The sequence below is a fragment of the Cherax quadricarinatus genome, chromosome 87, assembly GCF_038502225.1.
Source record: "Cherax quadricarinatus isolate ZL_2023a chromosome 87, ASM3850222v1, whole genome shotgun sequence".
Lineage (NCBI taxonomy): Eukaryota > Metazoa > Arthropoda > Malacostraca > Decapoda > Parastacidae > Cherax > Cherax quadricarinatus.
Window position 1 is genome coordinate 10,839,956 of NC_091378.1, and position 27,780 is coordinate 10,867,735.

General features: G+C 41.7%; 1 protein-coding gene across 1 annotated transcript in view; it reads right to left on the reverse strand.

Moving 5' to 3' along the window:
* LOC128703827 (major facilitator superfamily domain-containing protein 6) overlaps positions 1 to 27,780 on the reverse strand; it is a gene marked incomplete at its 3' end in the record, with an annotated part of 347,143 nt that overhangs the window by 254,083 nt on the left and 65,280 nt on the right. The window contains 1 exon segment of the mRNA XM_070103751.1: positions 24,262 to 24,416. Within this exon segment, the coding sequence (XP_069959852.1) occupies positions 24,262 to 24,416 (155 nt within the window).

Here is a 27,780-nt window from a genome sequence, read left to right on the forward strand (position 1 = left end):
GGGGGTCAACGCCCCCGCGGCCCGGTCTGTGACCAGGCCTCCTGGTGGATCAGCGCCTGATCAACCAGGCTGTTGCTGCTGGCTGCACGCAAACCAACGTACGAGCCACAGCCCGGCTGATCAGGAACTGCCTTTAGGTGCTTGTCCAGTGCCAGCTTGAAGACTGCCAGGGGTCTGTTGGTAATCCCCCTTATGTGTGCTGGGAGGCAGTTGAACAGTCTCGGTCCCCTGACACTTATTGTATGGTCTCTTAACGTGCTAGTGACACCCCTGCTTTTCATTGGGGGGATGGTGCATCGTCTGCCAAGTCTTTTGCTTTCGTAGTGAGTGATTTTCGTGTGCAAGTTCGGTACTAGTCCCTCTAGGATTTTCCAGGTGTATATAATCATGTATCTCTCCCTCCTGCGTTCCAGGGAATACAGGTTTAGAAACCTCAAGCGCTCCCAGTAATTGAGGTGTTTTATCTCCGTTATGCGCGCCGTGAAAGTTCTCTGTACATTTTCTAGGTCGGCAATTTCACCTGCCTTGAAAGGTGCTGTTAGAGTGCAGCAATATTCCAGCCTAGATAGAACAAGTGACCTGAAGAGTGTCATCATGGGCTTGGCCTCCCTAGTTTTGAAGGTTCTCATTATCCATCCTGTCATTTTTCTAGCAGATGCGATTGATACAATGTTATGGTCCTTGAAGGTGAGATCCTCCGACATAATCACTCCCAGGTCTTTGACGTTGGTGTTTCGCTCTATTTTGTGGCCAGAATTTGTTTTGTACTCTGATGAAGATTTAATTTCCTCATGTTTACCATATCTGAGTAATTGAAATTTCTCATCGTTGAACTTCATATTGTTTTCTGCAGCCCACTGAAAGATTTGGTTGATGTCCGCCTGGAGCCTTGCAGTGTCTGCAATGGAAGACACTGTCATGCAGATTCGGGTGTCATCTGCAAAGGAAGACACGGTGCTGTGGCTGACATCCTTGTCTATGTCGGATATGAGGATGAGGAACAAGATGGGAGCTAGTACTGTGCCTTGTGGAACAGAGCTTTTCACCGTAGCTGCCTCGGACTTTACTCTGTTGACGACTACTCTCTGTGTTCTGTTAGTGAGGAAATTATAGATCCATCGACCAACTTTTCCTGTTATTCCTTTAGCGCGCATTTTGTGCGCTATTACGCCATGGTCACACTTGTCGAAGGCTTTTGCAAAGTCTGTATATATTACATCTGCATTCTTTTTGTCTTCTAGTGCATTTAGGACCTTGTCGTAGTGATCCAGTAGTTGAGACAGACAGGAGCGACCTGTTCTAAACCCATGTTGCCCTGGGTTGTGTAACTGATGGGTTTCTAGATGGGTGGTGATCTTGCTTCTTAGGACCCTTTCAAAGATTTTTATGATATGGGATGTTAGTGCTATTGGTCTGTAGTTCTTTGCTGTTGCTTTACTGCCCCCTTTGTGGAGTGGGGCTATGTCTGTTGTTTTTAGTAACTGAGGGACGACCCCCGTGTCCATGCTCCCTCTCCATAGGATGGAAAAGGCTCGTGATAGGGGCTTCTTGCAGTTCTTGATGAACACAGAGTTCCATGAGTCTGGCCCTGGGGCAGAGTGCATGGGCATGTCATTTATCGCCTGTTCGAAGTCATTTGGCGTCAGGATAACATCGGATAGGCTTGTGTTAATCAAATTTTGTGGCTCTCTCATAAAAAATTCATTTTGATCTTCGACTCTCAGTCTGGTTAGCGGCTTGCTAAAAACTGAGTCATATTGGGACTTGAGTAGCTCACTCATTTCCTTGCTGTCATCTGTGTAGGACCCATCTTGTTTAAGTAGGGGCCCAATACTGGACGTTGTTCTCGATTTTGATTTGGCATAGGAGAAGAAATACTTTGGGTTTCTTTCGATTTCATTTATGGCTTTTAGTTCTTCCCGCGATTCCTGACTCCTAAAGGATTCTTTTAGCTTAAGTTCGATGCTTGCTATTTCTCTGACCAGTGTCTCCCTGCGCATTTCTGATATATTGACCTCTTTTAGCCGCTCTGTTATTCTTTTCCGTCGCCTGTAAAGGGAGCGCCTGTCTCTTTCTATTTTACATCTACTCCTCCTTTTTCTTAGAGGAATAAGCCTTGTGCATACATCGAGTGCCACCGAGTTAATCTGTTCTAGGCATAAGTTTGGGTCTGTGTTGCTTAGTATATCTTCCCAGCTTATATCGGTTAGGACTTGGTTTACTTGGTCCCACTTTATGTTTTTGTTATTGAAGTTGAATTTGGTGAATGCTCCCTCGTGACTAGTCTCATTTTGTCGGTCTGAGGCTCCACGCATACATGTCTGAACCTCAATTATGTTGTGATCTGAGTATATTGTTTTTGATATGGTGACATTTCTTATCAGATCATCATTGTTAGTGAAGATGAGGTCTAGTGTATTCTCCAGTCTAGTAGGCTCTATTATTTGCTGGTTTAAATTGAATTTTGTGCAGAGATTTAAAAGCTCGTGTGAGTGTGAGTTTTCATCAGAGCTGCCTCCTGGTGTTATTACTGCAACAATATTATTTGCTATATTCCTCCATTTTAGGTGCCTTAAGTTGAAATCCCCCAGGAGCAAGATGTTGGGTGCAGGAGCTGGAAGATTTTCCAGACAGTGGTCAATTTTTAACAGCTGTTCCTGGAATTGCTGGGATGTTGCATCCGGAGGCTTGTAGACTACCACAATGACTAGGTTTTGGTTCTCGACCTTTACTGCTAAAACTTCCACTACGTCATTTGAGGCATTAAGCAGTTCTGTGCAAACAAGTGACTCTGCAATGTACAGGCCAACCCCCCCCTTTTGCCTGTTCACTCTGTCACATCTGTATAGGTTGTAACCTGGGATCCATATTTCGTTGTCCAAGTGATCCTTTATGTGGGTCTCAGTGAAAGCCGCGAACATTGCCTTTGCCTCTGCAAGCAGTCCACGGATGAAAGGTATTTTGTTGTTTATTGCTGGCTTTAGACCCTGTATATTTGCAAAGAAGAATGTTATCGGACTGGTGGTATTGTTGGTACTGGGGGGGGATTTTTTTTCCGGCATTAGTATCTGTATCTGTTGGTTTGGAGTGGAGGCCATCGACTGTGGTTCCACTCCAGGAATGACTGGATTTGGTGTACGATTTCTGCCATTTCCTGCCAGTTTTTTTTCCTTCCTGGCACTAAAAAACCTCTCCCTCTTGAGTGGCTGTGGCTACCCAGGTTTTCCCATGGCCTGGATGTTTTGTATCTTTTTGTCCCCTTTAGATGGTATGCCTGGCAATTTAAGTTATAGCACAGTCTTTCCTGTACTGAAGAGGTACACATTTCAGGGTGAAAAAGCTTACAGGAAGGGAGTTTGCATTTTCCTGTTGTCATATGGGCATGACATTTTCTAGGGTGGTCATAGTTGCATGTCCCATCTGTTTTTCCAGATTTCCCATGCCAGCAGATACCAAGTGCATAGTATGTGCACAGGCTTGGTTTCCGTTTGCCTTGGGTTTCTGTGACTGTATTCCCTGTTGGTGCATGTTTCCCTGTCTTATTCCTATCCTCCCTAGCACCAACAATGGAGCTCCCACCAGTTGTTTTTGGTAATTTATCCTCACTATTGCTATTGGAGTCCTCTTGTTTGCTATTTCCTGCGGTATTTCTGGTTTGCAATATTGGTTTTATCTTATCTTTGACTACACTTGTTTCCCTACTATGGCTCCTGTCCTCTATGAGGTCATTTATATGTATTCCTTCCTGCGTATAATTCCCGACTACCTGGACAAAATCTCCAGCTTCACCATTACTGTCTACCAGGACAGTATCTCCAGCTTCACCATTTCTGTCTCCCAGGACAGCACCTCCAGCTTCCCCATTACTGTCTCCCAGGACAGTATCTCCAGCTTCACCATTACTGTCTCCCAGGACAGCACCTCCAGCTTCACCATTACTGTCTCCCAGGACAGCACCTCCAGCTTCACCATTACTGTCTCCCAGGACAGCACTATCAGCCCTACATTTACTGACTACCAGGACATCACCTCCAGCCTTACAGTTTGTGACTACATGGCCAGTATCAAGGGCAGTACCATTCAGCCCGGACTTTTTATGTTCCCATCTGTTGTAGAAAGCTTCCAGGTTTTCTATGAAAGCAGCTTTGATGTTATCCTCTTTTAATACCCTTGTGATTTTAGTCCACAGATTTTCCTCATTTGGGCATACCCAAAAACACTTCTCTGTTTTAATACTGCTTGTAGCTAGTTCTGGGATATCTGCACAAGGAGCGTGACACCAATTTCCACAAAAATGACAATTTATCCATGTGGTAGCCCGTTTGTTTGACTGACCACAGACTACACACAGCTTCATAATGATTTGAATGGTTGATTTACTGCAAGTCTACTAGCAACCTCTTGAATATTATATTAATAACCTTAAATGAAGCTCTAGCTATTTGTATTTCTGTTTCTAACTCTTTTTGTATATTGGACAGCTTACCGTCACGTTCCTGATTTTTAATGTTTGTGTTTATAAGGGCGCCTACAAACCCATCCGTTTACAGTCTGCTTTATTGTCCAATGAAACTGTTTGAAACCAGTCCCGGGTTCGGACCAGTCAAGGGTTCGGACCAGTCGATCTGCTCTGATCAGTGGGTCACTTATTTAAAACATACTGGTCGGTGATTTGAGCTAACACATGAAGGATCTACTGGAAATTATCTACCCGAGTAATATGTGATTTGACTGATACAAAAGTATAACTTGCGTGTTGAAGAGCCGGTGATATCTGGCAGCTCCTACAATGACGTACAGTCGACCTCTTTGTTTATCAATCGCTGTATCTGGCTTTTCTATTTTTGTTTTTCCGTCTCCACCACAATAAATGCTATATTATCACTATAGTTGACTGGTGCAAATTTTGGAGGAAGGGCGCTTTTTCTGTAGTAATAATTGCTTCTCGTTGTGTATATTCGACCGCTGGTAACTACAGGTTATATGAAATTCACAGTAACGTCTCGTATTTCAAGAAAATGAAACTAATGAAAGTCACTCCACTCCACTAAGTACCATTATAATACTGGTTAGTTGCTACTACAACACTGTATTCTGCTATTCACTGGTATCACTAGATTATATGCGAGTACACTAGCAGGCCAGGAAGATTATTAAAAAACAGCTGACCTGTGGTAAGTTTCTGGCGACTTCTGGCACCTGCCTCTATAGGCTTATCACTTCATTTACAAATTCACCTGTTTTCAAATGACACTTTAGCCTTTATTCTCCTGTAGACATTTACTAAAAAAGAGAAGAAGAAAAACTTTATAAAACTGGGATGCTTGAATGTGCGTGGATGTAGTGCGGATGACAAGAAACAGATGATTGCTGATGTTATGAATGAAAAGAAGTTGGATGTCCTGGCCCTAAGCGAAACAAAGCTGAAGGGGGTAAGGGAGTTTAGGTTGGGGGAAATAAATGGGATTAAGTCAGGAGTAGCTGAGAGAGTTAGAGCTAAGGGAGGGGTAGCAATAATGTTGAAAGACCAGTTATGGAAGGAGAAGCGGGAATATAAATTTGTAAATTCAAGGATTATGTGGATTAAAATAAGGGGTGGATGTGAAAAATGGTTCATAATAAGCGTGTATGCACCTAGAGAAGAGAGAAGTGTAGAGGAGGGAGAGATTTTGGGAGATGTTAAGTGAATGTATAGAAACCTTTGAACCAAGTGAGAGAGTAATTGTGGTAGGGAACCTGAATGCTAAAGTAGGAGGAACATTTTGAGAGGGTGTGGAAGGGAAGTTTGGGGTGCCAGGTGTAAATGACAATGGGAACCCTTTGATTGAACTTTCTATAGAAAGGGGTTTAGTTATAGGTAATACATATTTTAAGAAAAAGAGGATAAATAAGTATACAAGATATGATGTAGGGCGTAATGCCAGTAGTTTGTTGGACTATGTATTGGCAGATAAAAGACTGTTGAGTAGACTTCAGGATGTACATGTTTATAGAGGGACCACAGATATATCAGATCACTTTCTAGTTGTATCTACAGTGAGAGTAAAAGGTAGATGGAATACATGGAAAATAGAAACAGCAAGTAAGAGAGAGGTGAAGGTGTATAAACTAAGAGGAGGTAATTAGGGTAAGATATAAACAACTATTGGAGGATAGATGGGCTAGAGAGAGTATAGGCAATGGGGTCGAAGAGGTATGGGGTAGGTTTAAGAATGTAGCGTTAGAGTGTTCAGCAGAAGTTTGTGGTTACAGGAAAGTGGGTGCGGGAGGGAAGAAGAGCGATTGGTGGAATGATGATGTAAGAGTAGTAAAGGAAAAAAAGTTAGCGTATGAGAGGTTTTTACAAAGCAGAAGTGAGTATATGGAGAGAAAAAAAGAGGGTAAGAGAGATAAGATTAAGATTTTGTTCGGATTTTTAACCCCGGAGGGTCAGCCACCCAGGATAACCCAAGAAAGTCAGTGCGTCATCGAGGACTGTCTAACTTATTTCCATTGGGGTCCTTAATCTTGTCCCCCAGGATGCGACCCACACCAGTCGACTAACACCCAGGTACCTATTTGCTGCTAGGTGAACAGGACAACAGGTGTAAGGAAACGTGTCGAAATGTTTCCACCCGCCGGGAATCGAACCCGGGCTCTCCGTGTGTGAAGCGGGAGCTTTAGCCACCAGGCCACCGGGCAATGTAAAAAGAGAGCAAATTAGAGAGTGGGTGAGATGTTATCAACAAATTTTGTTGAAAATAAGACAAAGTTTCTGAGTGAGATTAATAAGTTGACGAAGCCTTGGGAACAAATGGATTCGACAGTTAAAAATAGGAGAGGAGAGTTATTAAATGGGGAAGATGGAGGGAATATTTTGAGGAATTGTTAAATGTTGATGAAGATAGGGAAGCTGTGATGTCGTGCATAGGGCAAGGAGGAATAACATCTTGTAGGAGTGAGGAAGAGCCAGTTGTGAGTGTGGGGGAAGTTCGTGAGGGAGTGGGTAGAATAAAAGGGAGTAAGGCAGCTGGGATTGATGGGATAAAGATAGAAATACTAAAAGCAGAAGGGAATATAGTTTTGGAGTGGTGGGTGCTATTATTTAATAAATGTATGGAAGAGAGTAAGGTACCTAGGGATTGGCAGAAAGCATGCATAGTTCCTTTGTATAAAGGCAAAGGGGATAAAAGAGAGTGCAAAAATAATAGGGGAATAAGTCTGTTGAGTATACCTGATAAAGTGTATGGTACAGTTATTATTGAAAGAATTAAGGGTAAGACAGAGAGCAGGATAGCAGATGAACAAGGAGGCTTTACGAAAGGTAGGGGGTGTGTGGACCAAGTGGTGACAGTGAACAGTATTTAGATAAGTGTAAAGAGGTTTTTGTTGCATTTATGGATTTGGAAAAGGCATATGTCAGTGTGAATAGGGGCACAATGTGGCAGATGTTGCAGGTGTATGGTATAGGAGGTAGGTTACTGAAAGCAGTGAAGAGTTTTTACGAGGATAGTGAGGCTCAGGTTAGAATATAGGTGAGAGGGAGATTATTTCCCAGTAAAAGTAGGCCTTAGACAAGGATGTGTGATGTCACCGTGGTTGTTCAATATATTTATAAATGGGGTTGTAAGAGAAGTGAATGTTAGGGTCTTGGCAAGAGGTGTGGAGTTAAAAAATGAAGAATCAAACACAAAGTGGGTGTTGTCACAGTTGCTCTTTACTGATGACACGGTGCTTCTGGGAGATTCTGAAGAGAAGTTGCAGAGGTTGGTGGATGAATTTGGTAGGGTATGTAAGAGAAGAAAATTAAAAGTGAATACAGGAAAGAGTAAGGTTATGAGGATAACAAAACTGTTAGGTGACGAGAGACTGGATATCAGATTGGAGGGAGAGAGTATGGAGAAGGTGAATGTATTCAGATATTTAGGAGTGGACGTGTCAGCAGATGGGTCTATGAAGGATGAGGTGAATCTCAGAATTGATGAGGGGAAAAGGGTGAGCGGTGCACTTAGGAATCTGTGGAGACAAAGAACTTTGTCCGCAGAATCAAAAAGGGAAATGTATGAGAGTATAGTTGTACCAATACTCTTGTATGGGTGTGAAGCATGGGTGATGAATGTTGCAACGAGGAGAAGGCTGGAGGCAGTGGAGATGTCATGTCTGAGGGCAATGTGTGATGTGAATATAATACAGAGAATTCGTAGTTCGGAAATTAGGAGAAGGTGTGGGATTACCAAAACTATTATCCAGAGGGCTGAGGAGGGGTTGTTGAGGTGGTTCGAACATGTAGAGAGAATGGAACAAAGCAGAATGACTTCGAGAGTGTATAAATCTGTAGTGGAGGGAAGGTGGGGTAGGGGTCGGCGTAGGAAAGGTTGGAGGGAGGGGGTAAAGGGGGTTTAGTGTGCAAGGGGCTTGGACTTCCAGCAAGCGTGCATGAGCGTATTTGATAGGAGTGAATGGAGACAAATAGTTTTTAATACTTGACGTGCTGTTGGAGTGTGAGCAAAGTAACATTTATGAAGGGATTCAGGGAAACTGGCAGGCCGGACTTGAGTCCTGGAGATGGGAAGTACAGTGTCTACACTCTAAAAAAGGGGTGTTAATGTTGCTGTTTTACAACTGTAGTGTAAAGCACCCCTCTGGCAAGACAGTGATGGAGTGAATGATGATGAATGTTTCTCTTTTTCGGGGCACCCTGCCTTGGTGGGAATCGGCCGATGTGTTAATAAAAAAAAAATTCTTCTACAATCCTTGATCTTCGAATGGCTCCACCGGTAAAAATCCAGAGGGTTTAGCTCCAGTGACCTGGCCATGCTACTAGGCCACCTCATGCAATCTCCCACTCTGGGTACCATGCATCCATCCATAGGCCACACAACTGAAGTCCGCTGGCTCACTATCGCGCGTGTACCATATTTGTCATCGTAGAAGCAGTGGTGCATCTTGGAGTAGAAGTGGTAGTAAGTATTGGTCCAAGAATCGCTGATAGGAACCGACTCCAGCCAGGTATGGGGAAAGGATGTGTGGGCCAGTGTGTGTGTCGCCGATTATTTCCGTCCAAATTTTTGGTGAAAATGAACTATAAACAGGGTTGTAGATGAATGGTTCAGAGAACCGACATGTTGATAAATTAGACACATGTGCAACTCTTGGGTATCTTTATTGAAGAAACGTTTCGCCACACAGTGGCTTCATCAGTCCATACAAAGGAGAATCTTGAAGAACAGGAGGAGAATGAGGTAATCAGTCCCTCAACCTTGAGTCGATGTGGTCAGTCCATCAATCTTGAATAGAATACGGCATACGTGCGGAGAAGGAGCTTATAAACCGTTGGTAGGAGAGGTGCAGCAGTCATAGGTGGTGTCACATTTGTTCAATGTGGAAGTAGGTCGTGCCCAAGAATTAGGCAAGTGAAGAATGCCCAAGTATTAAGATCCCAAGAAGTTGCAGTGTCTGACAGGGTTGTAGATGAATGGTTCACATGTGTCTAATTTATCAACATGTCGGTTCTCTGAACCATTCATCTACAAACCTGTCAGACACTGCAACTTCTTGGGATCTTAATACTTGGGAATTCTTCGCCTGCCCAATTCTTGGGCATGACCTACTTCCACATTGAGCAAATGTGACACCACCTATGACTGCTGCACCTCTCCTACCAACGGTTTATAAGCTCCTTCTCAGCACGTATGCCGTATTCTATTCAAGATCGATGGACTGACCACATCGACTCAAGGTTGAGGGACTGATTACCTCATTCTCCTCCTGTTCTTCGAGATTTTCCTTTGTATGGACTGATGAAGCCACTGTGTGGCGAAACGTTTCTTCAATAAAGATACCCAAGAGTTGCACATGTGTCTAATTTATCAACTATAAACAGACCATTGTTGAAAGCGGCACCACTGCTACGAACATCAGGTTCCATTACCACTTGACATGTCACTTCCTCATTCTAGCATATACGTGGCCATGGAAAATATAGGGCTAATTTAATTTTATTCCCGTTTGGAATACCAGTCTTCACGAGCAGTGCATAAATTATTGCCTTCGTGAACGAACTGCTATCTGACACACGTACGCTTGCTAGAAGTCGAATGCCATAGTACACAAAACCTTCTTTACTCCCTCCTTCCAACTTTCCTAGGATGTACCCTATTCCGCCTTCCTTCCACTACAGATTTACATGCCCTCCAAATTATTCTATTTTGTCTCAACCTCTCTAAATGCCCAGAGCACCTCAACAACCCGTCCTCAGCCCTCTGGAAAATACTTTTAGTAACCCTGTACCTCCTTCTAATATTCAAGCTATGGATTCTCTGCATAATATTAACACCACACATTGCCCTCAGAAACATCTCCACTGCCTTCAGCCTACTGCTTGTTGCAATATTCATCACTCATGCTTCAAATCCATGTAAGAGTGTTGGTACCACTATACTGTAATACATTCACCAATTTGCTTCTTAGGATAACATTCTTTGTCTCCACAGATTCCTCAGTGCAACACTCACTTTTTACCATTTGTCAGTTCTATGATTCACCTGGTCTTCCAAAGACCCATCTGCTGACCATTCCACTCTCAGTTATTTAAACATATTCACTTCCTCCATACTCACTCCCTCCAATCTGATATCCAGACTTTCAATACCTAATTTTTTTTGGTCATCCCCATCACATTACTCTTTCCTAAATTCACTTTCAATTTTTTTCTTTTACACGCCCTCCCAAATTCGTCCACCAACCCCTGCAACTTCTCTTCAGAATCTTCCAAAAGCACTGAGTCATCAGCAAAAAGCAACTGTTAAAACTCCCACTTTGCGTTAGATTCTTTATCTTTTAACCCCACACCTCTTGCCAACACCCGAGCATTCACTTCTCTTATGACCCCATCTATAAATATATTGAACAGCCATGGTGAAATAACCATGGTTGGACAAAGGACTCGAACCGTAGTTGATGGTCTGATGTTCTATATACTTTATGTTTATATGCTTTAATATGCTGCCTGCATTCTCTAGATCTTGGCACTCTGCTCTGGAAAGAGTAATGAGAACAAGCCCATTATCTGTCTTAGTGCTGGTGGAAATGTCATCAGGAAGGGCAAGAGACAGAAGGTGCTGGATACGTTCAAGTCAACCATAGATGAAGTCAAGTCTAAGGAAGGGATCCCAAACATATGTAGTATTTTGCCTAGAAGGGAAGTGGGCAATAAATAGATGTCTAGAGCAATTGATATAAATTGCTGGCTAGACAGGTACTGCAACGAACTTACAATCCCATTCATTGATAACTGGGACAAATTCATAGCAAATGTGATATGTATACAAGGGATGGGGTACATCTCTCTGGGGCCTGAGTGGTTGCATTATCCAACTCGATTGAGGGGGCCATTGCTGACTTGTCTAGGACTTTAAGCTGATGCAATCAGGCTACAGTACTAGGGTTAAAATCAGCAGATATTACCAGGATACCTCATGGATATATTTAAAAAACAATATTCGAAACAAAGTTGCTAGAAAAGGCAAAGCAGTTGATCAACAACGAGAGACAGTAGAGGGCAGCTAGTGACTAGCTCCCTTAAGGTTTGCCATGCTAATAGTAGGAGTCTAAGAAATAATATAGATGAGCTAAGATTACTTGCAAGTGCAGGTAATATAGATATCATTGTTATAACGGAGATCTGGTTTAACATGAAAGATAGAGAAATGCCTTTTGAATGCAACATACATGACTATAAAGAATTCCACACTGATAGGGTCAACAGGGTGGTGGAGTGGCAATGTATGTCAGATAATATAAATTGTGTTAGACGAGATGTAAGATTAGAAACATCGGACACAGAATCTGTTTGGCAACAGTTTCTCGAGGGTCGTGAAAAATTAATTCTGGGTGTGATTTATAGGCTCCCCTAACCTTGACGGGGAGTGCAGTAAGCTGCTATGGGACGAAATTCACAAGGCATCTAGATACGGAAATTTTGCGTTAATGGGAGATTTTAACTTTAGACTAATTCATTGGAACAATGTGACAGGAAATCTTGAGTCTACTGACTTTCTTGATACGCCTCAGAATTGCTTTTTAAGACAGTTTATGCCAGAACCAACTAGAGAAAACAACCTGCTTGACTTGGATCTTGCCAACAAAGAATCACTAATTAATAATCTTAAGGTTAATGATGAGCTTGGGAAAGCAATCGTAAATCACTCAGTTTCAATATATCATGGAATTACCCAAACAACTGCAATCAAGTCTCTGTCCCAGACTTCCACTTGGCTGATTTCATGGGACTGAGAAATTACCTGGGAGGCTGAATTGGAATGACCTGAGCATAGGTCAGGTAGGTGGTGATGGTTGCCGATGTGACGTTTTCCAGAGCATAGGAAAATCATATCAAACAAAAATTATTCTAAATGGATAAAAAAAATAGATTAAAACATCTCATTGGTCAAAAGAGAGGCATATGTAGACGTAACAAAAGAGGGGATGGGCAGTTAAAAAATCAATACATTCAATTAAAGAGACAAAAGAGGAATAAGAAAAGCACAAAAGGATTATGAGGCTAAAATTGCTAGGAATTCGAAGACTAACCCAAAAGGGTTCTTTCAGGTATGCAGAAGTAAGATTAGGGACAAGATAGGCCCACTTAAGAGTAACTCAGTTCAGATCACTGACATTGATAAGGAAATGTGTGAAATTTTCAACACTGCCTCTCAGTTTTACTCAGGACGATACTACCGAAATTCCAGTAATAAATTATGTAGAACTGGACGATAATGAACTATAGACGACTGGGATAACTAGTAACATGATCCTCAGCCAAATAGAGAAATTAAAACCTAACAAATCCCCAGGCCCTGATGAACTGTTTGCAAGGGTTTTATAGGAATGTAAAGAGGAACTTAGCACACCTTTGGTTAATCTTTTCAACGTATCACTACTAACTGGCACAGTGCCAGAGAAGTGAAAAATGTCAAATGTAATACCTATTTACAAAGCAGATGACAGGTTTTCAGCTTCGAACTATACACCAATAAACCTTACCTCCATAGTGGGAAAATTTATGAAATCAATAATTGCCGAGGCAATTCGTAGCCATTTTGAAAGGCATAAACTGATTAATGAATCTCAACACGGTTTTACGAAGGGGCGTTCTTGCCTTATGAATTTACTAACCTTTCTCGCTAAGGTATTTGAGGAGGTAGATCATGATATTGAATATGATATTGTGTATATAGACTTCAGTAAGGCTTTCGATAGAGTTCTACATCAGAGGCTGTTGAGGGAACTTAAGGCACACGGAATAGGAAATTTTTTTTCCTGGGTATAGGCATGATTGACAAATAGGCAGCAGAGAGTTTGCATAAATGGGGAGAAATCAGAGTGGGGGCACGTCACAAGCGGTGTTCCACTGGGGTCAGTGTTGGGCCCCTAGTTTATCACAATTTACATAAATGACATAGATGAGGAAATAAATAGCGACATAAGCAAATTTGCTGATGACACCAAAATAGGCCTTCCAATTCATTCTAATGAGGACATTAGAGCACTCCAGGATGATTTGAACAGACTGATGCAGTGGTAAGAGAAGTGACAGATGCAGTTTAATATAGACAAAATAACCATGCCACATATAAACTAAATAATGTAGATCTTAATGTTACTGATTGCGAAAAGGATTTAGGAGTTCTAGTTAGCAGTAATCGGAAACCAAGACAACAGTGCACAAGTATTAGCAATAAGGCGAACAGAATCCTTGGCTTCATATCAAGAAGCACAAATAATAGAAGTTCTCAGGTTGTTCAACTCTACATATCCTTGGTTAGGCCTCATCTAGATTATGCTGCACAGTTCTAGTCACCGTATTACAGAATGGATATAAATACTCTGGAAAGCGTACAAAAGGAGGATGATAAAGTTGATCCCATGTATCAGAAATCTTCCCTATGAGGATAGACTGAGGGCCCTGAATCTGCACTCTCTAGAAAGGTCGTTGAATTAGGGGGGATATGACTGAGGTGTATAAATGGAAAACGAATAAATAAAGATGTAAATAGCGTGTTAAAATATCTAGCCAAGACAGGACTCGCAGACACGGTTTCAAGTTGGAAAAATTCAGATTCAGGAAGGATACAGAAAAGCACTGGTTTGGTAATAGAGTTGTGGATGAGTGGAACAAACTCCTGAGTACCGTCATAGAAGCTAAAATATTGTGTAGTTTTAAAAATAGGTTAGATAAATACATGAGTGGGTGCAGGTGGGACCTGACTAGCGTGTGCCAATAGGTCTGATGCCGTGCTCCTTTGCTAAGTGGATGTGACCTGGACCTGACTAGGATGCGTCAGTGGCATAAGCCCGTAGGCGACTTGGAACTGCCTCGCATGAGCCAGAGGGCCTGCTGCAGTGTTTCTTCTTCATGTTCTTATGATGTTGGGGTTTTGGAGGGTTGTAGGGATAGAGGATGGAGGCAACGTTGTGGTGTGATGGTGACCATATAGGTGGCAGTGTTGGTGGCCCAGTGTGGGTGGTAGTGTGGATGATGGGTGACTGAGTGGGTGAGTGTGCAGTTGGTGTGGTCAGTAATTAAGTGTGGCTGGTGTCTACACGACTAGGAATGTAGCTGGCGTGTTAGGGTGTGTGGGCAGTGAAAACATGGGTAAGGTGTAGGCTTGGGGTTGTGAGAGTGGGCTAGAAGCTATAGGGAAATGGTGAGTGAAAGCATGAATAAGGTGTGGGGCCATGTGGGCTTGAAGCTATGGGGGAGTGGTGTGAGCAAAGATTGTGCTTGTCAGTGGCCTGGTGTGGGTGGTGACTGGATGATGGGTGACTGGGCAGTCGATTGTGTAGTTGGTGGTAATGAGCATGGTGGGTAACTAAGTGGTGTAATGGTATGTGGACGGCATGTTAGGGTGGAAGGTCAGGTAAGGCGTGCGGGTGAGGTCATAGGAATAATGTGGCTCTGTGGAAATAGTGGTTGTGGGGGATTGTTTTAATGATAATAATAATTTTATTACAGCATGATACATGTTTGTACAAAGGAGCATAACTATTAAATTTACATGCCAAAAGCCCCTTCATATGCTGAGCATTTTGGGCAAACTTGAGACTTACTTAAGTTTAATATGGCAATGAGTGGGCAATGTTGGTTGTCTAGGGCAATTGGTGTAAATTGCTGGCTAGACAGATACTGCAAGAAACTTGCAATCCCATTCATTGACAATTGGAACAACTTTTATGGCAAACATGACATGTATGCAAGGGATGGGGTACATCTCTCTGGGGCTGGGGTGGTAGCACTTGCAAACTCAATTAAGAGGGCCATTGCTGAAATGCCTAGGATTTTAAACTAATAGAAGATAGAGGTATGGGTGTGTGTGGGAAACAGGCAGGTTGCAACACTAGGGTTGTAAACAGTAAATGTATAAAAGACATTCATTATGAAGTTATAAATAAAGACAATAGATCAGGTCAGCAAACAAAGGGAGAGAGCAGAGGGCAGCAAGGGACTATCTCCCTTAAGGTCTACTATACTAATAGAAGGAGTGTAAGAAATAAGATAGATGAGCTAAGATTAATTGCAAGTGCAATTGGCTCAATCTGAAAGATAGAGAGATGCCCTCTGAATGTCACATACAAGGCAATAAATTATTCCACAATGACAGGGTCAACAGGAAGGGTGGTGGAGTAGCGATGTATGTCAGAGACAATTTAAATTGTGTTAGACAAGATATAAAATTAGAATCATCAGCCACTGAATCTGTTTGGTTACAGCTTCTCGAGGGCCGTAAAAAACTAATTTTGGGTGTGATTTACAGGCCCACAAACCTTGATAGGGAGTGCAGTAAACTTCTAAGGGACGAAATTCGTAAGGCATATACATACGAAAATGTTGTGCTAATGGGAGATTTCAACTATAGATAGATTGACTGGAGCAATTTGACAGTCAAGTGACTTTCTTGATACGATTCAGGATTGTTTTTTAAAACAGTTTGTGACAGAACCAACTAGAGGAAATAACCTGCTTGACTTGGTTCTTGCTAGCAGGGAAACACTAATTAATAATCTTGAGGTTAATGATGAGCTTGGGGAAAGTGATCACAAATCACTCAGTTTTAATATATCATCGAATTTCCCTAATAATGGCAATCAAGTCTCTGTCCCTGACTTCCGCTTGGCTGATTTCATAGGACTGAAAAATTACTTGGGTGGACTGAACTGGAATGACCTGACTAAGGGTCAGGTAGGTGGTGATGACTGCCCATGTGACGTTTTCCAGGGCATAGTTCTATCTGCTCAGACAACTTATGTTCCAAATAGGGAAATCAGATCAAACAAAAATGATCCTAAATGGATGAACAATAGATTAAAACATTTAATTGGTCAAAAGAGAGGCATATATAGGCAAATAAAGAGAGGAAAGAGGCAATTAAGAAATCAATATATTCAGTTAAAGAGAGAAATAAAAAAAGGGAATAAGAAAAACAAAAAGACTAACCCAAAAGGATTCTTTCAGATGTACAGAAGTAAGATCAGGGACAAGATATGTCCACTCAAAAGTTACTCGGGTCAGCTCACGGACAGTGACAAGGAAATGTGTAGAATTTTTAACACATACTTCCTCTCAGTTTTTACACAGAAAAATACTAGCGATATTCCAGAAATAATAAATTTTGTAGTACAGAACGATAATAAACTATGCACGATTAGGGTTACAAGTGACATGGTCCTTAGGCAAATAGATAAATTAATACCTAACAAATCTCCAGGCCCTGATGAACTGTATGCAAGGGTTCTAAAGGAATGTAAAGAGGAGCTTAGTAAACCTTTGGCTAATCTTTTCAACATATCACTACAAACTGGCATGGTGCCAGATAAGTGGAAAATGGCAAATGTGATACCTTATTTCAAAGCAGGTGACAGGTCCTTAGCTTCGAACTATAGACCAATAAGCCTAACCTCCATAGTGGGAAAATTTATGGAATCAATAATTGCTGAGGCAGTTCATAGCCACCTTGAAAAGCATAAATTAATCAACGAATCTCAGCATAGTTTTACAAAGGGGCGTTCTTGGCTTACGATTTATTAACTTTTTTCACTAAGGTGTTTGAGGAGGTAGATCATGGTAATGAATATGATATTGTGTATATGGACTTCAGTAAGGCTTTTGACAGGGTCACACATCAGAGACTATTGAGGAAAATTAAGGCACATGGAATAGGAGAATTTTTTTCCTGGATAGAGGCATGGTTGACAAATAGGCAGCAGAGAGTTTGCATAAATGGGGAGAAATCAGAGTGGGGAAGCGTCACGAGTGGTGTTCCACAGGGGTCAGTGTTGGGCCCCTTGTTCACAATCTACATAAATGACATTGATGAGGGCATAAATAGCGACATAAGCAAGTTTGCTGATGACACCAAAATAGGCCGTCCAATTCATTCTAATGAGGACATTAGATCACTCCAGGAAGATTTGAATAGACTGACGCAATGGTCGGAGAAGTGGCAGATGCAGTTTAATATAGACAAATGCAAAGTTTTAAATGTTGGACAGCTAAATAACCATGCCACATATAAACTAAATAATGAAGATCTTAATATTACGGATTGCGAAAAAGATTTAGGAGTTCTGGTTAGCAGTAATCTGAAACCAAGACAACAGTGCATTAGTGTTCGCAATAAAGCTAATAGAATTCTTGGCTTCATATCAAGAAGTATAAATAATAGAAGTCCTCAGGTTGTTCTTCAACTCTATATATCCTTGGTTAGGCCTCATTTAGATTATGCTGCACAGTTTTGGTCACCGTATCACAGAATGGATATAAATGCTCTGGAAAACGTACAAAGGAGGATGACTAAGTTGATCCCATGTATCAGAAACCTTCCCTATGAGGATAGACTGAGGGCCCTGAACCTACACTCTCTAGAAAGGCGTAGAATTAGGGAGAATATGATTGAGGTGTATAAATGGAAGACAGGAATAAATAAAGGGGATGTAAACAGCGTGCTGAAAATATCTAGCCTAGACAGGACTCGCAGCAATGGTTTTAAGTTGGAAAAATTCAGATTCAGGAAGGATATAGGAAAGCACTGGTTTGATAATAGAGTTGTGGATGAGTGGAACAAACTCCCGAGTACAGTTATAGAGGCTAAAATGTTGTGTAGTTCTAAAAATAGGTTAGATAAATACATGAGTGGGTGTGGGTGGGTGTGAGTTGGACCTGATTAGCTTGTGCTACTAGGTCAATTGCCGTGTTCCTTCCTTAAGTGAATGTAACCTAACCTGACTAGGTTCGGGCATTGGCTTAAGCCGGTAGGAGACTTGAACCTGCCTCGCATGGGCCAGTAGGCCTGCTGTAGGGTTCCTTCTTTCTTATGTTCTGATAGGGCAATAAGGCAAGCGAATATGGCAAACGAAAATTTGTGTATGGAATAATTACGTAAAAATTAAACTAAATTAAGCTAAATTAAACGTGTAAGAGAAAATTTTAGAAAGAAATTAGTTTTAAATGAGTTCTTGTTAATTGACCAGTTTTACCTATTCGGCACGATATATATATATATATATATATATATATATATATATATATATATATGTGTGTGTGTGTATATGTGTGTGTGTGTGTGTGTGTGTGTGTGTGTGTGTGTGTGTGTGTGTGTGTGTGAGTGTGTGTGTGTGTGTGTGTGTGTGTGTGTGTGTCGTGCCGAATAGGCAGAACTTGCGATCTTGGTTTAAATAGCAACGCTCATCTTGCCATATAGGACAAGCTAAAATTTGTGTATGCAATAATTTCACCAAAATCATTCTGAACCTAACGAAAAAAATATATTTCACTGTGTTTGTTTAGTATTAAATTACTGTAAACAAATCTAAAATATATATAGTTGGGTTAGGCTAAAATAAATTGTTCTTGTTATAATAAGGTTAGGTAAGTTTTCTAAGATTCTTTTGGTGCAAAATAAAAATTTTTACATTAACATTAATGAAAAAAATATATCTTTAAACGTATAAGAGAAAATTTCGGAAAGGACTTAATTTTAAATGAGTTCTTGCTAATTGACCAGTTTTACATATTCGGCACGACATATATATATATATATATATATATATATATATATATATATATATATATATATATATATATATATAGATATATATATATATATATATATATATACTCAATTGTGGTTGCAGGAATCGAGTCATAGCTCCTGGCCTTGCCTCTTCACTGGTGGCTACTAGGCCCACTCTCTCCTTGCTCCATGAGCTTCATTATACCTCTTCTTAATGCTATATATGTATCCTGCCTCCACTACTTCTCTCTCCAGACATTTCCACTTACTAACAACTCTATGACTGAAGAAATACTTCCTAACATCCCTGTGATTCATTTGAGTCTTCAACTTCCAATTGTGACCCCTTATTGCTGTGTCCCATCCCTGAAACATCCTGTCTCTGTCCACCTTGTCAATTTTTCTCAGTATTTTATATGCCGTTATTATGTCCCCCTATCCCTCCTGTCCTCCAGTGCTGCCAGGTCGATTTCCCTCGTAGGATATACCTCTTAGCTCCGGGACTAGTTTTGTTGCAAACCTTTGCACTTTCTCTAATTTCTTGACGTTCATGACCTGGTGTGGGTTCCAAACCGGCGTTGCATACTCCAGTATGAACCTGACGTTTATAGTGTACAGAATCTTGAACGATTCCTTACTGAGGTGTCGGAATGCCATTCTTAGGCATGCCAGGTGCCCATATGTTGCAGTAATTACTTGGTTGATGTGCATCTCAGAAGATATAATAGGCATACTCACCCCAAGGTTCTTTTCCTTGAGTGAGGTTTGCAGTCTTTGTCCCCCTAACCAGTACTCTGAGGCTTTCTTTGCCCTTCTCCATTCTTCATGACTGTGCACTTAGTGGGGTTGAATTCCAGGAGCCAGTTGCTGGACCAGGCTGCCAGCCTGTCCAGATCCTTTTGTAGTTCTGCCTGATCCTCATCCGATTGAATTCTCCTCATTAGCTTCAAATCGTCTGCAAACAGGGACACTTCTGAGTCTATCCTTTCTGTAGTGCTATTCACATATACCAGAAACAGCACCGGTCCTAGGACTGACACCTGTGGAACACCACTGTCACAGGCGCCCACTCTGACACCTCGTCACGTGCCATGACTCGTTGCCTTCCTGTGAGGTATTTTCTGATCCATTGCAGTGCCTTAGCTGTTGTACCTGCCTGATCGTGTGTGTGTGTGTGTGTGTGTGTGTGTGTGTGTGTGTACTCACCTATTTGTACTACTCACCTATTTGTGGTTGCAGGGGTCGAGTCCTAGCTCCTGGCCCCGCCTCTTCACCGGTTGCTACTAGACCCTCTCTCTCCCCGCTCCATGAGCTTTATCAAACCTCGTCTTAAAACTGTGTATGGTTCCTGCCTCCACTACGTCATTTTCTAGGCTATTCCACTGCCTTACAACTCTATGACTGAAGAAATACTTCCTACTATCTCTCTGACTCATTTGTGTCTTCAACTTCCAATTGTGGCCTCTTGTTTCTGTGTCCCCTCCCTGGAACATCCTGTCCTTGTCCACCTTGTCTATTCCACGCAGTATTTTATATGTCGTTATCATGTCTCCCCTGACCCTCCTGTCCTCCAGTGTCGTCAGGCCGATTTCCCTTAATCTTTCTTCATAGGACATTCCCCTTAGCTCTGGAACTAACCTTGTTGCAAACCTTTGTACTTTCTCTAGTTTCTTGACGTGCTTTATCAAGTGCGGGTTCCAAACAGGTGCTGCATACTCCAGTATGGGCCTGACATACACGGTGTACAGTGTCTTGAATGATTCCTTACTAAGGTGTCGGAATGCTGTTCTCAGGTTTGCCAGGCGCCCATATGCTGCAGCAGTTATCTGATTGATGTGTGCTTCCGGAGACATGCTCGGTGTTATACTCACCCCAAGATCTTTCTCCTTGAGTGAGGTTTGCAGTCTTTGGCCACCTAGCCTATACTCTGTCTGTGGTCTTCTGTGCCCTTCCCCTATCTTCATGACTTTGCATTTGGCAGGATTAAATTCGAGAAGCCATTTGCTGGACCAGGTGTCCAGTCTGTCCAGGTCTCTTTGAAGTCCTGCCTGGTCCTCATCAGATTTAATTCTCCTCATTAACTTCACATCATCTGCAAACAGGGACACTTCTGAGTCTAACCCTTCCGTCATGTCGTTCACATATACCAAAAATAGCACTGGTCCTAGGACCGACCCCTGTGGGACCCCGCTCGTCACAGGTGCCCACTGTGATACATCATTACGTACCATGACTCGTTGTTGCCTCCCTGTCAGGTATTCTCTGATCCATTGCAGTGCCCTTCCTGTTATATGCGCCTGATGCTCTAGCTTCTGCACTAATCTCTTGTGAGGAACTGTGTCAAAGGCCTTCTTGCAGTCCAAGAAGATGCAATCAACCCACCCCTCTCTCTCTTGTCTTACTTCTGTTATTTTATCATAAAACTCCAGAAGGTTTGTGACACAGGATTTGCCTTCCGTGAATCCGTGCTGGTTGGCATTTATACTCCTGTTCCGTTCCAGGTGCTCCACCACTCTCCTCCTGATAATCTTCTCCATAATTTTGCATACTATACACGTCAATGACACAGGTCTATAGTTTAGTGCCTCTTTTCTGTCTCCTTTTTTGAAAATGGGAACTACATTTGCTGTCTTCCATACCTCAGGTAGTTGCCCAGTTTCCAGGGATGTGTTGAAGATTGTGGTAAGTGGTACGCACAACATATCTGCTCCCTCTCTAAGGACCCATGGAGAGATGTTGTCCGGTCCCATTGCCTTTGAGGTATCGATGTCCCTTAGCAGTTTCTTCACCTCCTCCTCATCTGTATGTATGTTGTCCAACACTTGTTGGTGTATTCCTTGTTGGTGTCCCCATCTGGTCTGTCCCCCCAGAGTCCTTCCTGTCTCTACTGTAAATACTTCCTTAAATCTCGTGTTGAGCTCCTCACATACCTCTTGATCGTTTCTTGTGAGTTCCCCACCTTCTTTCCTCAGCCTTATCACCTGGTCCTTGACTGTTGTCTTCTTCCTAATGTGGCTATACAGCAGTTTCGGGTCAGATTTGACTTTCGATGCTATGTCGTTTTCATACTGTCTCTGGGCCTCCCTCCTTATCTGCGCATACTCGTTTCTGGCTCTTCTACTAATCTCCTTGTTTTCCTGGGTCCTATGCCTCCTGTACCTTTTCCATTCTCTGTTGCACTTAGCTTTTGCCTCCCTACACCTTCGGGTAAACCAAGGACTCGTCTTGGTCTTCCTATTATTTCTGTTTCCCTTGGGAACAAAACTTTCCTCTGCCTCCTTGCACTTTGTTGCCACATATTCCATCATCTCGTTTACTGATTTTCCTACCATTTCTCTGTCCCACTGAACCTCCTGCAGGAAGTTTCTCATACCTGTGTAGTCCCCCCTTTTATAGTTTGGCCTGTCCCCTTCAGTTCCTGTTACCTTCTCCACTTGTAACTCTACTATATAGTCAAAACTCAGAACCACATGATCGCTAGCTCCAAGGGGCCTCTCGTAAGTGATGTCCTCGATGTCTGAACTGCTCAGGGTGAACACAAGATCCAGTCTTGCTGGCTCATCCTCCCCTCTCTCTCTGGTTGTGTCCCTGACATGTTGATGCATGAGGTTTTCAAGTACCACATCCATCATCTTTGCTCTCCATGTTTCGGGACCCCCATGTGGCTCCAGGTTTTCCCAGTCGATCTCCCTGTGGTTGAAATCGCCCATTACCAGTAACTTTGCTCTGCTCGAGTGAGCTCTTCTTGCCACCTCAGCCAGTGTGTCCACCATCACCCTGTTGTTTTCTTCGTACTCCTCTCTTGGCCTCCTGCAGTTCTGTGGTGGGTTATACATCACTCCAATGACTACTTTATGTTCTCCGGACTGAATTGTACCTACAATGTAGTCTCTTTCTCCAATCATGTCCATGCCTTCCATTTCCTCAAATCCCCATTGGTGTTTTATGAGCAGTGCAACCCCTCCTCCCCCTCTACTCCTTCTATCTTTCCTCAGGATCTGATATCCTGTTGGGAAGATTGTGTCTGTTATTATCTCAGCGAGTTTTGTTTCTGTGACTGCTATGATGTCTGGGGATTTTTCACTGATTCTTTCATTCCACTCCTCATGTTTATTCATTATTCCATCCGCATTTGTGTACCAAACCTTTAGTTTCTTTTCTATCATTGTGGTCATGCAAGTATATTGGGGTTGGGGGAGGGAGAGCCTTGGTGGGGGCCTATATGGGGCTGTGGTGTAGGTGGGGTATGTGTTGATGGGGGTGGGGTCAGAATGCCCATAAGGGACAGCTGTTGGGGTGAGGTTTGTGATATGGGGGTTGGTGGCAGAGGGAACAGTGAGTGGGTTGGAGTATAGGTTGCTCAGTTGCGTTGGGAATGTCGCGGGTGGGGTCTTTTGGTGGGAGATTCTGTGGGGTGTGTTTGCCCTTCCTCCTGTGTCTGGGTCCTGCTCATTTTCATTGCTTCTCGTTCCTCCTTGCGTCTCTGTACCCTCTCTTTCAGTGTAGTCCTTTCTTCTTGTGTTCTGTCGCGGTCGAGGTATACTCTCTGGTACCCCTCTTTGTCTCTCAGTCTTGCTTTCTCTTGCAGAATCCTGATTCGAACTGATTCTTCCTTGAAAGTTACTCTGACAGGCCGTATCCTTCCACTCGCAAACCACCCAATTCTCTGAAAATTTGTCACCTGGGTCATATTGCCCTCCCCTATTGTTTTCATGATGCCTTCAATCATTTTTTTCTCCTCCTGTTTTATTTCTTCAAAGTTGGCCCCCTTGGCTTCTTGGAGCCCGTACACAAAAACTGACCTCGCCCTTTCCTCCTCCCACTGAGTCTCCATCTGCTTCCTCTGAGGCATTTTGTTTCCTTCCATTGACATGTTCTTGCCTTCAGTCCCTGTCATATCTGAAACATCTATTCTGAGTGTGTGTGTGTGTGTGTGTGTGTGTGTGTGTGTGTGTGTGTGTGTGTGTGTGTGTGTGTGTGTGTGTGTGTTTGTGTGTGTGTGTGTGTGTGTGCGTGTGTGTGTGTGTGTACTTAAATTTCTATATTAGTTTTCCAAGGATATTATACTATTCGTTCACATTCGCTTGATCATTTGTACAATTGCCATAAGTTGAATCGCTGTTATTATATTCCATGTAAAGATTCATTCAATCGCTATGTGATTCTTACGGTTTAGCGATTCCCAGCGAATATAATAATTATAATAACATACCTTGAAGTTGCCAATTCTGTCAGCAAGTATTCCAGTGACGGGAGGGCCGAGGAGGGCAATTACTGGGGAGAGAGCCAGTACAATTGATAGTTCGCTCTCTTCGATACCTAGAGATCTTGCCAGGATAGTCAGGAACGGGAAGAGGCTCGTCATGGCTGTAGTGAGATGGATTAAATGTAATTTGTCATTTTATTTAGAATATAATTTATTGGCTGCATGTGGGTCAATTATGATTTTCTTTCAGATGAAAACTTCGACTGAAGAATATTTTCATCCCAAGAATTAGAATTTAAGTAAGCTCAGCGTATATACATATATACACAAAAAGATACATACCTCTTAGTGCAAAAAGGTCAAAGTAAACAGATTGTATCACAATATGCAAAACAACCACCTAATAATGTGTGAAATCATGACAGCTCTTGGAAGTTCGCTATTTTTTCACAGCGTATGTTCTGCATACCTCTTAGTGCACTTTCACTGGTGAAATACTCACCTACTAATATTCAGAGTAATGTGTATGATCTCGATAGAAAGTTGGAATAATATCATTATCATATCTAATGGTCTGTTATCATATCTGACGGTCTGATGAAAGTATGATGTCACGAGAATTATATTAAACTTTGAAATACCAGCATTTAACTTATGATTTTTTTTACGAACAGGTAACAATAGGTAGACTAGATAAAGGAGGGACCAGAACGAAAGGACATAGACCGTTTCAAAGGTGAACGAGAATGAGGGGACACAGACTGTGTGAAAGGTGGCCAGAAGAATGGGACACAGACTGTATGAAAGGTGGCTAGAACGAGGGGACAGACTGTATGAAAGTTGATCAGAACGAGGGTACGTAGACTGTATGAAAGGTGGCCAGAAAGAGGGGACGCAGACTGTATGAAAGGTGGCTAGAATGAGGGAACACTGGAAAAACTAAATGAAGGTAGAAACCAGAACCAAAGTACACAACAGGGGCTTGATAAGCAAGAATAGAAAATGGGTGCGGTGAGAAAAAGTATAACATTCTTATTAATTTGTCTCCCATTATACAAGATGCCAGTAGCCCCAGACGTTTTTTTCTACTCACATATTCTTGAAAACAATGGGCCAAGGGATTAAGGATTAGAAAAGAAGTAATGAACAGTCAGATTAATGTTCTCATGGGTCTGGTAGTAGTAGTAGTAATAGTAGCAGTAGTTGTAGTAGTAGTAATAGTAGTAATAGTAGTAGTAATAGTAGTAATAGTAGTAGTAGCAGTAATAGTAGTAATAGTAGTATTAGTATTAGTAGTAGTAGTAGTAGTAGTAGTAGTAGTAGTAGTAGTAGTAGTAGTAGTAATGTTGGTGGTAATAGTAAGTAGACAGGACAGGTTAGATCATTATAAGTCAGATCTTGTAAATCTGGGTTAGGCTTTGCCTCAGGGTAAATTATGAGATAATTCAACTTATGCCAAATGTAACAAGCCCTAGGAGTGGTCAACAAAATTTGAATGGCATGCTCTGATAGGAGGGGAGCTAATGAGAAAAAGAGAGGGCTTCTATATATTTAAGGAGAGGGATAGCGAGAAAACACAGAGTTAGGGAGCGAAGACAGCGAAAGCAAAGAAGACAGACGGCACAGTGCAAAGACATCGCAAAACATTCCCATGACTGAGCTTCGGGAGAATTTTAAACACCAATAATTGGTGGAGAGTTGGCTGTGCTTCTCTGTGCTTTTTAACTCATTTAGCTCTTATGGGATTTCAGGTTCCCAGCTTTTTTCTATAACCATAGCAATGTGCTGGTAACAGTTGGAGGCCATAGAAAACTGGAGGGACCTTCACTACCTTCTAAAAACCTACTTGATTTTGAATATGGTAACTCTGGCAGCTCTCTGCCTCACACAACGTATCAACAAATGAGAACAAACCAATATGTCTTTAATAATTAAACGCCTACCAATATGACTTTCCTGGTCTTTATGTGGAGTGAATCTAGGTCTGGCGTTCTTATTAATGTGTTTATTATTCATACAGGAGAAGCATGATCCAGAAGAGGCTCGAGATGTAATATCAACGTCTGAGATATGTGGAGTGTCTCCTATATTTATTGACGTTAAATATAACTATTAATTAATATTTCCAGTATTTCCTTTGGTAAAACTATTTCATGGGTTTAAAAATAAAACTAAGATATGCTTTTCTTTTTTTTGTGTGCAAATATTTACCTAAATAAAATGACGTCCAGCATCGCAATCAATTTCTTTACGTTGCTGATGGTAACAGACTCCAGGAAGTATACCAAGAGTGAGACTGGAACACGCTAAGTATTGCGTCTATCCAACGAGTAAATTAACAGTGGAATAAACCAGTATTATGAGAACTGTTTACAGACGGTAATGTGAGATAAAGATTGCAGTGTAAATTTTTTTATTGTGGGATCTCACCTAGAGAATTGTGAAATAAAATGGTTGTGAAAAATGGTACCAAAAACGGTGGGATTATTCATCAAGGGACGAAGTTCGCAAACTTTCCATCGTTTACCTACAATTAACACTAAGTTAAGGAACTTGAGTGATAGAAGAGCCTTGTAAATTTTCCTTGTAAGTTTTCAGTAAGTAGCTGAATACAGAAAATTAATTTACGAATTGTTTGGTCTTGCAAAAATTAACCTTGTATAACAAGCACCTCATTAGGTATCCCATGAAAGTGAACAAATTTTTCTTGCCAGAACCATGATAACAGTGGACAGAGAGACCTCTTGCCATGGTTAGAAAATGTGTATGAATGGGAGGAATTTAAATAATGCATTAGGAATTTATTCAATGAAAAAAAAATATCTCCCACGACTATACATTAATGTACTAATAACCTCAAAATGGAACTAGTAAAATCTGCGGAAGCTTTCAACAGACAGATCTGGATTCACATGGAGGAAGTCAAGGCTACGGTGTTATAACCCAGAAACACCTGGTTGGACATGGGAAAGAAGCTCTTTGTGGAGTGCACAGTCAACTAAGTCAGTACCTACAAAATATAATGAGGAATTATAATTACGATGATCTGTTAGACTAGGCAAAGACATTAACTTAAGATTTTGGGGGATAAAATCGATTTATAAACAGCGACAAGGCTAAAGGGCCTTCACATTATAACCTGAATATGACTTTGTAAATGGTCCAAATCGGACCGAAACGTCGTCGTAAGCTCCTCCCATGTGCGGGTTATTTGTGTATTGTTCCAGTCACGGTATTGTGCCTTTTTGTTCTTTCTGAACTATGTACTCGAAGAAGCACATCACATCACCGTACTCTTACACCATACTCAACACTTATAGAGCTGAAGACTGATTACTTCATCTTTCACTGTCTCTTGTGTATAATTCTGCAAGAATAAGGGACTGATTACCTCTAACTGCAGAAAATGGAAGCACTATTTCAACAGATCATTTACTTGTTCAGACCCATCAATGATGACGGATAAAGCTAAGCGAGTAATAAGAGAGGAATGTCAGAGTTTGCTTAAAGTAAGGTGACTGAGTT